The 13,419-nt window shown below is 41.4% G+C and overlaps 1 long non-coding RNA gene and 1 gene segment (V, D, J or C); one reads left to right on the top strand and one right to left on the bottom strand.

The window, feature by feature from the left end:
* The window catches only part of LOC139364348 (uncharacterized), a 104,186-nt gene that overhangs the window by 35,808 nt on the left and 54,959 nt on the right, over positions 1–13,419 (bottom strand). The window lies entirely within an intron of this gene.
* Positions 6,100–9,992, top strand: LOC105499642 (T cell receptor alpha variable 38-1-like). The segment is given in 2 exon segments: positions 6,100–6,220; positions 6,457–9,992. Coding segments are annotated over 2 exon segments (363 nt in total).

Genomic DNA, 13,419 nt, shown 5'->3' with positions numbered 1-13,419 from the left:
GCAACAGAAAGTGGAGGCGGCCGGGGCATTGAAATCTAGAAGGATCCCAGGGACAATCTTGGGTCTACTCTCGGGAATGTGCAACTAATAATGAAACTGATGAACAAACAAACAAACTGTATATATGAAAATGTTTCATTCCTCCTGAGCAGGGTCAAATGGACAACTGCCAGTGGAACAGAATCCTCCTTCCCTGAAAGTCAAGGAAAGCGACAGCGTCACACTGAACTGCAGTTACAGAGACAGCGCCTCAGATTTCCTCCAGTGGGTCAGGCAGGATCCTGAGGAAGGCCTCATTTCCCTGATACAAATGCTACCAACTGTGAGAGAGAAGAGCAGTGGAAGATTCACAGCCAGGCTTAAAAAAGGAGATGAGCACTTTTCCCTGCACATACAGGATTCCCAGCTCCATGACTCAACCACTTTTGTACAGCAAGCACACAGTGTCCACAGTCACCTGTACCCTGTACCTAAAGCTAGCTGAGGGGCCGGGCACACCTCCTTTTATAAGGGCACTGGGGCACTGACTATAACTGCTGTATATAAAGGGAAATATAAGGGACTGTTTTATAACACAATATCAAACATTTCATTCGAAGACCATGTGAGGAGGGATAGTGTTTTCAAATACGATCTAAAGTATTTTGTTTCTCAGTGTGAGGCCCTTCCTTTGCGAAAACTAGTCCAAAAACTAGAGGCTAAATATCAAAAAGGAGAGAGCACTAAAGAACAAAGAAAGAACAGGGTAAAATTCTTGTCTTTGAGCTTCTTTGTAAACTTTTACAAAGATGGAGAAAATACAAAATCTTGAAAGCCGTGACCATCAAATTCAGTAGTGAAAGAAAAGATATTTTGACATGCCAAAAAGATTGGCTTAGAAGATCAAGTACCAAAATCTGAGGGAAAATGATACAAAGGGTTTAAAGGAAAAGAGAACACAACGTGGTAGAAAAGCTGTCTTCTCCTTAAAAGGGATAAAATGTCAACCAGCTAGCTAGAAAGGAAGTCAATGATGTGAGGAGAGGTCATAAACAGTGAGTCCAGCATCCTACTCTTTTCTAGGGTCAGAGCCCTGAGCAGGTAGGGTGGGAGGAGGGTGAATCACATTTAGCAATGATTCTGAACTGAAGGAACAGTGAATTTTGGCCAAAACTGTTTTGATCATTGTTTCTTATATCAATACTCACAAGAAAACACCCATTACAGAGGAAGCATTGGACAACCATGTGGACAAGATGGTCGGTCCAAAGCATATCAGCCAGCCAGCCAGCCAGAGAATGTGTGTCCTTGTCAATTTCTTGAACAATAGACCCATGAACAGATTAGCTGAGGTGACAGAATTGAGTTTCTTTATAAGCGCAGAAGCATGGGTTTTCTCCCACCAAGAAAAATTTAGCTACTTCTGTTGCTGTTGCAGGACTTTTCCTTAGTTCAAAGACAGGGTTCTTTGTCCCATGGCCACGAAAATTCAGGCTCACAGACAATTTGAATGGTGAGTAAGACACGGTTTTATTAGGTGAAGAGGAAGAAAAGGGGGAAACAGGGACTCTCACAAGGCCAGAGTCCCTGCTAGAGCACTTCCCACCTAGCAGGTCGAATTCCAGCTTCCACACAGGAAGAGGAGGAGCCTGGCTCCTCCCCACTGCAAAGGATGACAACTTCTGTGACTCCACCCCACTGCACAGGCCGCTTGGAATTTCTCCAGGGACCCTCTCCCACCTGGCTGTCTCATTGCCAAATGTCCACCCTGTCAGCAGTAAATACAACACTGAGCCTTCGATGTGGAATCATCCCTCAAAGGAACCAACCACACACTAGTTGGCAAGTTGATTACATTGGACCACTTCCACCCTGGAGATATCAGGAATTTTTTTTTTATTAATACATATTCTGGGTATGAATTTGTGGTCTCCTCTAAAGTGCCACACATAGTTGCATAAACTGAGGGTTCAGAGTGTCTCATTGATCATTCTGATCATCAAGGGATTTCACATCCCTTGCATCAACAGACCCACTTTATATCAAGGGCATGTGACAGTAGTCATGTCATATAGCATATAGCTTCATCATATAGCATTAGCCATGAACCACTAGCCTGATAGAACTTTGGAATGACCACTTAAGGGCCCAGCTAAAGCACCAGCATACGGACAGCACACTGAGGGGCTGAAAAGTTATTCTTCAAGATAGCGTTGTGTCCCTGTTACATAAAATACATGGACCTGGGTACCAAGGGGTGGAAGTAGGACTATCAGCCCATCAACCACTACTTTTAGTAACCCACTTTTGTGCTTCCTGTTCTTATAACTATAGGTTCTGCTGGACTAGGGATTCTGGTTCCCTTTGAGGGGGAAAAGGGAGGATGCTGCTTCTACAAGGGAAACAGAAAGGTTTTTACCAAACCCAAGGTAATATATACTACCTCATAATTTGGGGATCTTCATGGCAGTCCTGGAGGCCAAAAACGGAGTTACTACTGTGTCAGGGACAGTTGATCCTGATTATCATGAAGTTAACCCCACAGCAGAACTGGGGAAATACGTCTACAACTCAGGGAATTCACTGGGATGACTTTTAGCACTTTCATGTCAGTGATTATTATAAATAGGCAACTGTAGCAACTACAGCCTGACAAGAGCAGACTAACCAGGGGCTTATACCCCTCAGTGATGAAGGTCTAGGTTACCTCCCTGGAAAAGAAATCTAGAGCAGTAGAAGAAAATGTTAGCTGAAGGTGAGGAGAATCAAGAATAAGTAGTATAGAAGGTAGATAGAGGAGATAATAAATATGAATTGCAGACATGGAACCAACTATAGCAAGCATAACTTGTCCCAGTAACCCTCTTGTTGTCAACAACAACAACAATAGCAGCAACAACAACAAAAACTAGTGATCTGTATGGATTTAACACAGAGCACAAGTGGATCTGAGCAAGACAAGGAGTGAACTGTATAGATACTGTTGGTTCCCTACCAATATCTCCTAGGCAGTCATGCCAACACACTGGACACCACTTGCTGAAAATCCCAGCAACCCTGAAGACGACTTTGACTTTCTGGCCATGAATGTGGAGGGTGTGGAGAACAAGCCAGAAATGCAAAAGAGTTAATGCTACAAAAGCAGTTCTTAATCAGTGATAGACAGTGAGTTTAGGCACGATTACTCCAGTTTCTTCATGACTCATTTGGCATAGCTCCAAAGAGTATGCTATGCTGTCTCTTGGAGTTATTGTGACAGGTAGTTAGACAGGCATGAATGGGGCACAAGAAGACTCTCCCCTCCACCCACCAGGAATCATCAGGTGATGGTTTGGCAGTTATCACATTGCCTCTCTAAAAATGATAATTGGCAGCAAATTATCACTGGCAACTTGCCCAACAGATAAAGACACTTGAGATTGGTAATCGGCTTCCAATAAAATCTCAGGAATTGGCCGAGTGAACCCAGCATGCACATTAAGAGACAAAACAGCGGAGTATGACCTTCTAGGGGCACTCCACCAGAAAAAGGAAGAAAGCCTCAGATGGGCATGCGTACAACTTCCTAAACATACTGCTCACGCCCACTTCCCAAGCAGGAAGGAGAGCACTGCACATGTGGGAGGGCAGCCACCCTAAGGGAAGAATCATGGGAAAGGGGTGCAAGATGCTGGAGGTAGGTCAGCATATAAAATCTTAGGATTAAGGTTAAAGGCTGCACTTGTCCTTCAAGTTGTCCACTTGGGTCTCTTCCAAGCGTACTTTCCTTTCTCTCCTGCTCTAAAGCTTTTTAATAAAATTCCACTCCTGTTCTGAAACTTGCCTTGGTCTCTCCTTCTGCCTTATGTCCCTCAGTCAAATTCTTTCTTCTAAGGAGGCAAGAATTGAGGTTGCTGCAGACCCATATGGATTCACCACCAGTAACTCAGAACCTTCTACCCCTAACATTATCCAGCTGCAGTAAGCTGCAATTGCCCATAGTGGTAACTGTCTTGATGGCACATTCTGTATTGGCTTCCTTCCTTCCCTGATTTACCTCCTACCCATGTTTTGCCAACAAAAAGAGTTAAACTCTGTAAAATAGTTAACGAGATTGATTCTGAGCCAAATATGAGTGACCATGGCCTGTGACACAGCCCTCAGGAGGTCCCGAGAACATGTGAAAGGTGGTCGCAGTGCAGCTTGGCTTATACATTTTAGGGAGACATGGGACTTCAATCAAATACATTTCAAAAATACATTGGTTCTATCCAGGAAGGCGGGACAACTCAAAGCAAGAGGCAGTGGGGTTAGTGGGAGTGAGGGGCTTCTAGTTTATAGGTAGATTTAAAAATTTTTTGGTTGACAATTGGTTGAGTTTATCTAAAGACCTGGGATTAATAGGAAATGTCTGGATTGTGATAAGAGGTTGTAGAGACCAAAGTTTTATCAGGCAGATGAAGCCTCCAAGTAGCAAGTTTCAGAGAGAATGGATTGTAAATGCTTCTTATCAGACTTAAGGTCTGTGTTGATGTTAATGCCAAAGAGGTATGATGAAGCATGTCTGACCGCCACTTCCCATTCTGGCCTGAACCAATCTCTCAAGTTGAATTTTAAGAGAGCCCTGGCCAAGAAGGAAGTCTACTCAGATGGTTGCGGGGGCCGGGGAGCCTTCGAATTTTATTTTTGGACTACAGTTTCCTAGAATCACCTACAATAAACTATTTACACACAAATTACTGTGTTGAAGCTGACTTTTAGGGATCCAAAAACGAGATACAGGAATTCAAATCATGAGACAAGGGTGAAGATTATCTAGAAGAAATGTTGGTGCCCCTTCTCTTATTGCTACCAAGCTGAGCTTTGCAGCACCAGGGATTTTAGCAGCCTCATTCAGGACAGGTCCCAGTGCTTACAACTCCTGAAGCATCTCTCTGAGTGGGGAAACTCAGCCATCTACCTCTGTGACAGAGAACTCATGCTCCTCAGACAGCACGCAATACATAACAGGGCCCCCATTCATATGCCCAGTTTGGGGACCCCAACTCAGGAATTACATAAGGATCCCTAACACTCTCTCTGGAAATGCAAAATTCTAAAGAATCAGAGCAAGGTATTTAAAAAGTGTTTTTTTCACAATATTTTTTCATAATGGAATGAAAATGATGAGAGCAATTCTTGATATAAATACAAATTAAACTGAGGCAATTTAGTGCTGATGAGAACTTCTGCAATAGTTATTTCAGAGCTTCTTGATATAGCATAAACAAGGTGGTTTTGTTTGTTTGTTTGTTTGCATTTGTTTGTTTTTTGAGATGGAGCTTCACTCCTGTCGCCCAGGCCGGAGTGCAATGGCACAATCTCAGCTCACTGCAACCTTTGCCTCTGGAGTTCAAGAGATTTTCTGGCCTCAGCCTCCCAAGTAGCTGGGATTACAGGCAAGTACTACCATGCCCAGCTAATTTTTGTATTTTTAATAGAGATGGAGTTTTACCATGTTGCCCAGGATGGTCTCAAACTCCTGACCTCAAGTGATCCGCCCACCTCGGCCTCCCAAAGTGCTGGGATTACAGGTGTGAGCCACCATCTGGCCAACAAGGTTTTTTTTTAATCCATGTAAAATGTGAGCACAATTAGACACTACATATTCTGCTTTTACTTATCTCTGAATTTAGTCGATGCTCTTTTCAGCCACAAGCATATACCTTTTTTCTCATTATTTTAAGAAATTGTAAAAATGTAAAAAATTGAATATAAACAGGCATATTCTTATCACCCAAAATTAAGTGTTCATATTTCATAAGATTTGCTTTGTAAGTTTTATTTTTTTTAAATAAGAAGAAAAATAAAATCACAGTTTGCCATTTGTTGTGAACGGAGTCAGAGGTTTCTGCCCACCCTTCCGGGTCAGGCTCTCCTCTCCAAGATTAGGTCTTATTAAAAACAAATTTGCCAGCTCCATTTTCTCTTTATTTTTCTACTAAGCTAGCTAAAAGCACTCCAGAAACATTTTTTATTTTCATTTGAAATTATAACCAGAGGCCTATTTTCTGAGAGACCAAAAAGTATTCAGAAACATTTCCCTCCTTGAAACCTAGTCACCCACCCACCTATCATAGCATTTCCTGCCCTGAAGGAGAATTCTCACCAAGCACAGAGGAGAACCCAGATCAGAGCAGAAGACTTTTCACTCTACAGGGGAGCGCTGCCAGCATGACACGTGTTAGCTTGCTGTGGGCAGTTGTGGTCTCCACCTGTCTCGGTAAGGAAGATGTAGGTCTTTCTTTATAAAGGCATCTAATGGGGCTGTGAAGCAGGAGGGATTAACAGAACAGCGACTGCATTGCCTCTTAGAGCCCAGCTACCTGGAGGCAGAAATATGCTCCCTGAGGCTGGAATCACAAAGAAAGGTGTGTGGGAATGGCAATCAGCTTGTGAGTCTGTTTCTCTCTCCCACATGATATCCCAGTGAAGTCCTTTCTCTCCTCTTTCCCACAGAATCCGGCATGGCCCAGACAGTCACTCAGTCTCAACCAGAGATGTCTGTGCAGGAGGCAGAGACCGTGATCCTGAGCTGCACATATGACACCAGTGAGAGTAATTATTATTTGTTCTGGTACAAGCAGCCTCCCAGCAGGCAGATGATTCTCATTATTCGCCAAGAAGCTTATAAGCAACAGAATGCAACGGAGAACCGCTTCTCTGTGAACTTCCAGAAAGCAGCCAAATCCTTCAGTCTCAAGATCTCAGACTCACAGCTGGGGGACGCCGCGATGTATTTCTGTGCTTTCATGAAGCACACAATGAGATGAGCAGCAGGGAGAGGCTTACAGAAACCTCAGACCTCAGCATCTGTGCAAAGGTCATAGGGTGCAAGGGAGGTGGTGGGGTAATAGGTATAGAAAATCACTGACTTCTCTTGGAAATAAAAGCTTCTCCTATTTCTTCTCCTATAAGAAACTCAGAGAGATGGCTGTCTGCAAGCTTCAATCCTTAAAGTAACAGTACAGATAATGACGTGTGCAGTGCATTCCAGTTTGACAAAGTGCTTTCACTAAGGTACTTATTACAGGTCAGATTTCCTAAGCATTTTCTCTGTCCAGAAAATTTTTATAATTTGCCTGGGCACTCTTACCTCCAGGAATTTTAAGTCTTTTCCATTGTTAATTGTTGCTTGTTCTTTTATTTGTCCATCTAATCCAAAGCTGCATCTCCTCAGAACAAGGCACCCATTTTAGAACGCAACGGGTGTGACAATGGTGGCATAACCAGGAAGGGGACCAGCTGGGCCCACCACAGACTTAAGAGATGACCTAGGTCCACCTGCAGTAGAACCTAGAAGAATGATGAAAAGGCTTTAAAATGCTCCGTTGAAGGGCCAGCTCATGGGCAACACCTCAGTGATTGGAATGCTACGTTTCAGAAAATGATAATATTCGTTAAACCACTGGCTGATACATGGTATTGTGGCAAAAGTTTAGAAACCAAGAAATAGACATAGAATAGAGTCTTCTCATATCACTCCCTATAACTCATTTTCAGAATTTGTGTTTCCCTTTCCCACAACCCTAGGTTCTCCTAGATCAGAGGTCCTAGTTCCCAAGGAAGGATGCTCCCTTCAGGGATTTAGTAACCTGCAGCTATGGCTGCCACGTTTAGGTCACTCTGAACTCTCTGTGCCAACAGCCCAGCAGGCAAAGAGAGGAGCTATTAGACTGGAAGGGGTAATTGACCCTAATTATCATGAAGCACCAGGTTGTTGTGACTCAAGGAGGGTGAGGAGGAATGTGGCTATAATGTAAATATTTCACACTGGTGTCTGCTGATGTTTCCATGCCCAATACAAGCAGCAAGCAACAGTTCTTGTAGCAACAAGACCTGAAAAGGGCAACGTGACCAAGAACTGAGATTCTTCAGCAATGAAGTTTTAAAGAACAGAAGCTCATGTCATGCAACCTTCCCGTATTAAGAGCATTAGAGAGATTGTAGTCAGAGGCAACCTTGAAGACACAGTGACACAATGGAAATAATGTAGGGCAAGCATGCATCTGAGCAGTGCAAAGAAAGGACTGTAACTGATATCATATGTGCCTTGTTCTCCCATCCAAATGTCTCTCTGATTTTAGCTAGAGTTGTGGTAGACAATCACACTCACCTCATGCTGGTAACATCCAGCATTAAGCATACTCTATGTTTTGTTTTGTTTTGTTTTATTTTGTTGCTTTCTACCCCAAGGCCTTCTCTAATGTCTCAGGAGATCTCTTAGTTTAAGGGCAAGCACAGCCTGAAATTATAGGGACACTACCACCCCTGTTGGCAAACACCAACCAATGGGGAAAAACAGCCAGGGGATAAACGGACTAGCTTTGTGTCCTTTAAGTAGACAATTCTGAGAGGCAACCTGTATGCTTCTTGGGAGATCCTATCAGAACCAAGTCCCACTTGAGTCAGGTATTGCTCGACCCAATTTCTTCTTTTATAGCTTATTTTTATAGATCAAGGGAGTACAAGTGCCACTTATGATACATGGATATATTGTGCAGTGGTGAAGTATGGGGTTTCAGTGTAACCATCACCTGAATAGTGTACATGGTACTCAATAGGTGCTTTCTCATTCCTCATTCTCCTCCCACACTCCCACCTTTTCGAGCCTCCAATGTCTGTTATCTTTGTCCATGTCTATGCATTATTTAGCTCCCATTTATAAGTAAGAATATGTAGTATTTAAATTTCTGTTTCTGAGTTACTTCACTTAAGATAATGGCCTCCAGTTCCATCCATGTTGCCATAAAAGACATGATTTTATTCTTTTTATGGCTGAGTAGAATTCCATGGTGTGTGTGTGTGACATTTCCTTTATTTAATCATCCATTGATGGACACTTAGGTTGATTTCATATCGTTTCTGTTGTGAATAGTGCTGTGATCAACATAACAGTGAAGTTATATTTTTGATATAATAATTTCTTTGGGGGAGGGGTAGATACCCAGTAGTGAAATGCTGGGTTGAAGAGTAGTTTTATTTTTAGTTCTTTGAGAAATCCCCATACTGTTTTCCATAGAGGTTGTACTGATTTACATTCCCACCAACAGTGAATTAGTGTTCCCTTTTCTCTGCATGCTTACCAAACATCTGTTGTTTTCTGACTTCCTAATGATTGTCATTCTAACTGATGTGAGATGGTATCTCATTGTGGTTTTAATTTGCATTTATCTGATGATTCCTGGTGTTGAGCATTTTCTCATGCTTGCTGACCATTTGTATGTCTTCTTTTGAGAAAAGTCTGTTCATGTCCTTTGCACACTTTTCAATGGGCTTATTTGTTTCTTGCTTGTTGAGTTGTGTGAGTTCCTTGTAGATTCTGGATATTAGTCCTTTGTTGGATCCATGGTTTGCAAATATTTTCTCTCATTCTGTAGGTTGTCTATTTACTCTGTTGATTATATATTTTGTGATGCAGAAGCTATTTAGTTTAAGTCCCATTAGTCTATTTTTTGTTTTCCTGCATTTGTTTTAAGTTCTCAGTCGGAAATTCTTTGCCTAAGCCAAGATCCAGAGGAGTTTTTCCTAGGTTCTCTTACAGAATTTTTATAGTTTCAGGTTTTATATTTCAACCTTTAATCCATCTTGACTTACTTTTTGTACATAGTAAGAGAAACAGATCCAGTTTCATTCTTCTGTGTGTGGCTAATTTTCCCAGCACTATTTATTGAATAGGGTGTCCTTTCCCCAGTGTATGTCTTTGTCTACTTTGTCAAAGATCAGTTAGTTGTAGGTATGTGGCTTTATTTCTGGATTCCATAATCTGTTCCATTGATCTGTGAGTCTATTTTTAATACCAATACGATGCTATATTGGTACTATAGCCTTGTAGTATCATTTCAAGTCAGGTGATATGATGCATCCAGATTTTTCTTTTTTTTTTTTTTTTTTTTTTTTTTTTTGAGACGGAGTCTCACTCTGTCGCCCAGGCTGGAGTGCAGTGGCCAGATCTCAGCTCACTGCAAGCTCCACCTCCCGGGTTCACGCCATTCTCCTGCCTCAGCCTCCGGAGTAGCTGGGACTACAGGCGCCCGCCACCTCGCCCGGCTAGTTTTTTGTATTTTTTAGTAGAGACGGGGTTTCACCGGATTAGCCAGGATGGTCTCGATCTCCTGACCTTGTGATCCGCCCGTCTCGGCCTCCCAAAGTGCTGGGATTACAGGCTTGAGCCACCGCGCCCGGCTGCATCAAGATTTTTCTTTTTGCTTAGGATTGCTTTGGCATTCAGGCTCTTTTTTTGTTTCATATTAATTTTAGCATTTTTTCCTAATTCTGTGAAAAGTAATGTTGGTATTTTGATAGGAATTGCATGGAATCTACATACGGCTTTAGGCAATATGGTCATTTTAATAATATTGCTTTTTCCAGTTCATAAGCATGAGATGTTTTTTCATTTATTTGGGTCATCCACAATTTCTTTCATCAGTGTTTTGTAGTTTTTCTAGTAGAGATCTTTTACTTTTTTGTTTAAGTGTATTTCTAGGTATTATTTTGTGGTTATGATAAATGGGATTATTTTGTGGCTATTATAAATTTGGTTTGCAGCTTGGTTGTTACTGATGTATAGAAATGTTACTTATTTTGTACATTGATTTTGTATCTTGAAACTTTACTAAATTCACTTATCAAATCTGGGAGTCTTTTGGAGGAGCCTTGAGGGTTTTCTAGGTATAAGACATATCATCAGCAAACAGATAATTTGACTTTTTATTTTCCAGTTTGGATGCCTTTTATTTCTTTCTCTTGCCAGTTGCTTTGGCTAGGAGTTCCAGCACTATTTTGAATAAAAGTGGTGAGAGTGGGCATCCTGCTTTACCCATTTTCTCACTCCTGCTTCCTGAGATCACTTCCTAAATAAACTACTTTCACCCAAGTTAGTTTCAGGCTCTGTTTTGGGAGGAAATCAAACTAATACAAGGAATCTTTGGAAATCCAAAGATTCTTTGAAAATTTAACAAAGAAAGAACAGAGGAGAGTTCAAGGTGAACCTTACTGGGCTGAGCTAATAAAGGCAAGTGAGTGCTTGAGTGAGTAATTGTAAAAAATAGATGTCACATTTTTTTCAAAAGATGATGAGGCAAATCGCATTTGCTAAACTCCCATCTCTGCAGATATGTGATTATGTCTTTTCAGTGTTCAAAAACTTTACTTTCCAAGTTTTAGCTCTTTCAACTGTCTCTCATTTCCCCTCCCCAAATTTTCTGACCCTTTACTATTTAAACTTCGTTCCTAGTTATTCCCAAAATATGTCTCTCTTCTAGTCAGTTTATTACCCTTACTGGCTCATAAGCACTTAAAGCTCATTGCTACCTCTAGCATTTCTCTACTGGTTGTTCCACCCACCCAAATTTCTCTTTTATGTATATTTCTGACTGCTTAAACCATATGAATCTTACAACCACCATCAGAAATCTCTCTTCCCTCCAAGATTTCTTCTCCAATAATCAAAGAATCCTTTAATTCCTTCTCTTCCAAATGTCATACAGTACCAACTGTGAACCAAACAATCCAACTCTTACTGACATACCTTCTTGAGGCGTTTGCTGTTGTTTCAAGGTACTCATCTTTCCTCCCCAAATACATTATATTCTCTATGCAGATAGAGTTTGCCTTGTACCCTTCATAATTCCTCACTGCTCCTAGCACAGTATTAAGCACATAATAAGTGCTGATAAGGCACAAATATTATGCTTAAAGTTTAAATTATAATCATGCTATATTTCTGAAAGAATATCAAGGCAAAAGGTTTCTCTGAGGATGTAAGATGTGATAGAAGGTAGAATTTAAGAAAGCAATGATAAAGGAAAGGACAGATACAATTTAAACATCCAAGTATTTTGATTTAGTGGAAACATAAATCTGAAACTCGTAAAAAGATTACTTCTAGAATACATTTCTTACTAAACCAAGATCTTTCCACACAGAGAAGTCCTAGAAACTGCCTCTGTAATTATCTCTTTGACCTGAAGAGGGCACTGTTTGCTGCTGTTTATAGCAGTTATTTACAAAAAACCGATCTCATTTTGAAGAATCTGCTATTCCTAATACATACGAAATAACTAGAACAAATCCTATGTTGTCTGTAGAGACTAGGTCAGATTTCCACATCCTGGAATCAAATTTTCCACCAGTTTAGAAAGGTCAAACCATGGAGGAGCTTTTAGGAACTGTATTTGTGATCTGGTGGCTTTGGCCTGGATGAGAGCTGAGTGAATTCATGTCATCAAGAACACAGAGGACTCAGAAGGTTCTGAGAACTAGTCTCTACATTTTACAGAAGGGATTCAAAAAGTAAATAAAATATTTAATTCACCCTTTATTTAACTTACCCTTAATTCATCTTTTTAAGAAAATTTGCTATCAAGAAAGAGGAAAGCTCTTCCTGACCAACTGTCCAGAAAGACAGAACCAGTCTCTGTTCTCCAGAGAGACAGAACCAATAGGATGAATATATAGATATATGAGAGGGGATTTATTAGAAGAATTGGCTCATGCAATTATGGAGGCTGAGAAGTCCCGTGACAAACTGTCTGCAAACTAGAGAACCTGGGGTGCTGGCAGTAGGGTGGCTAGCCCAAATCCAAAAGCCTGAGAACCCAGGGGGCCACTGGCACAAGTCCTGGAGTCCATAGGCCACAGATCCCAGAGTTCTTGTGTCTAAGGGCAAGAGAAAAAGAGCGTATCCCAGCTCCAGGGGAGAGAGAGAACAAGCTGCTTTTCCTAGGTTTCTGTTCTACCCAGGGCCCTAGCAGACTGGATGCCCACACTGAAGATGGATCTTCCCCACATATTCCATTAAGACTCACAAGCTAATGTCCTCTGGAAACACCCTCACAAACATACCCAAAAATAATGCTTTACCAGTTCTCTAGGTATTCCTTAATTCCGTCAAGTTGACACCTAAAATTAACTATCACCCCATCCACGAAGGAAAGATGTTTTATCATCTACTATAATTATCTGAACAGTGTTTCAGATCCATGGGTATAGAATGAAAAAGATCTAGAACAAGTCTAATGCCTTTGTTTCTGTTCTTGTTAACTAGGGTTTTGTAGTGCAAGGGAAGATAAGCAGCCTCCTTCAGTGCTAGTACCAGCTCCACCTCTCCCTGAACCCCAAGACCACCCAGTCGAGGGACTTAGCCATCTACTTCTGTGCTGCAGGGAACCTACATGCCCCTGAAAGCACCTAAATGCACCACCCCCTCCACCCTGCATTGGGATCTCCACTCAGGGGTTAGTAAACCATCTTCATCACCTCCTCTGACCAAACGAATATTGTAAATGAATATAACAAATCAGAGAAAATCTTGTTTAAAAGACTTTTAAAACATTTTTTGTTCACTGTATTTTCAGATAAGGAATTCACAGTCACAAGAACCGTAACCATGAGCTATCTGAGGTGATTAGGACTGGGCAC

This window comes from Macaca nemestrina, chromosome 7 (genome assembly GCF_043159975.1).
Source record: "Macaca nemestrina isolate mMacNem1 chromosome 7, mMacNem.hap1, whole genome shotgun sequence".
Taxonomy (NCBI): domain Eukaryota; kingdom Metazoa; phylum Chordata; class Mammalia; order Primates; family Cercopithecidae; genus Macaca; species Macaca nemestrina.
This window is presented reverse-complemented; position numbering and strand designations above follow the sequence as displayed.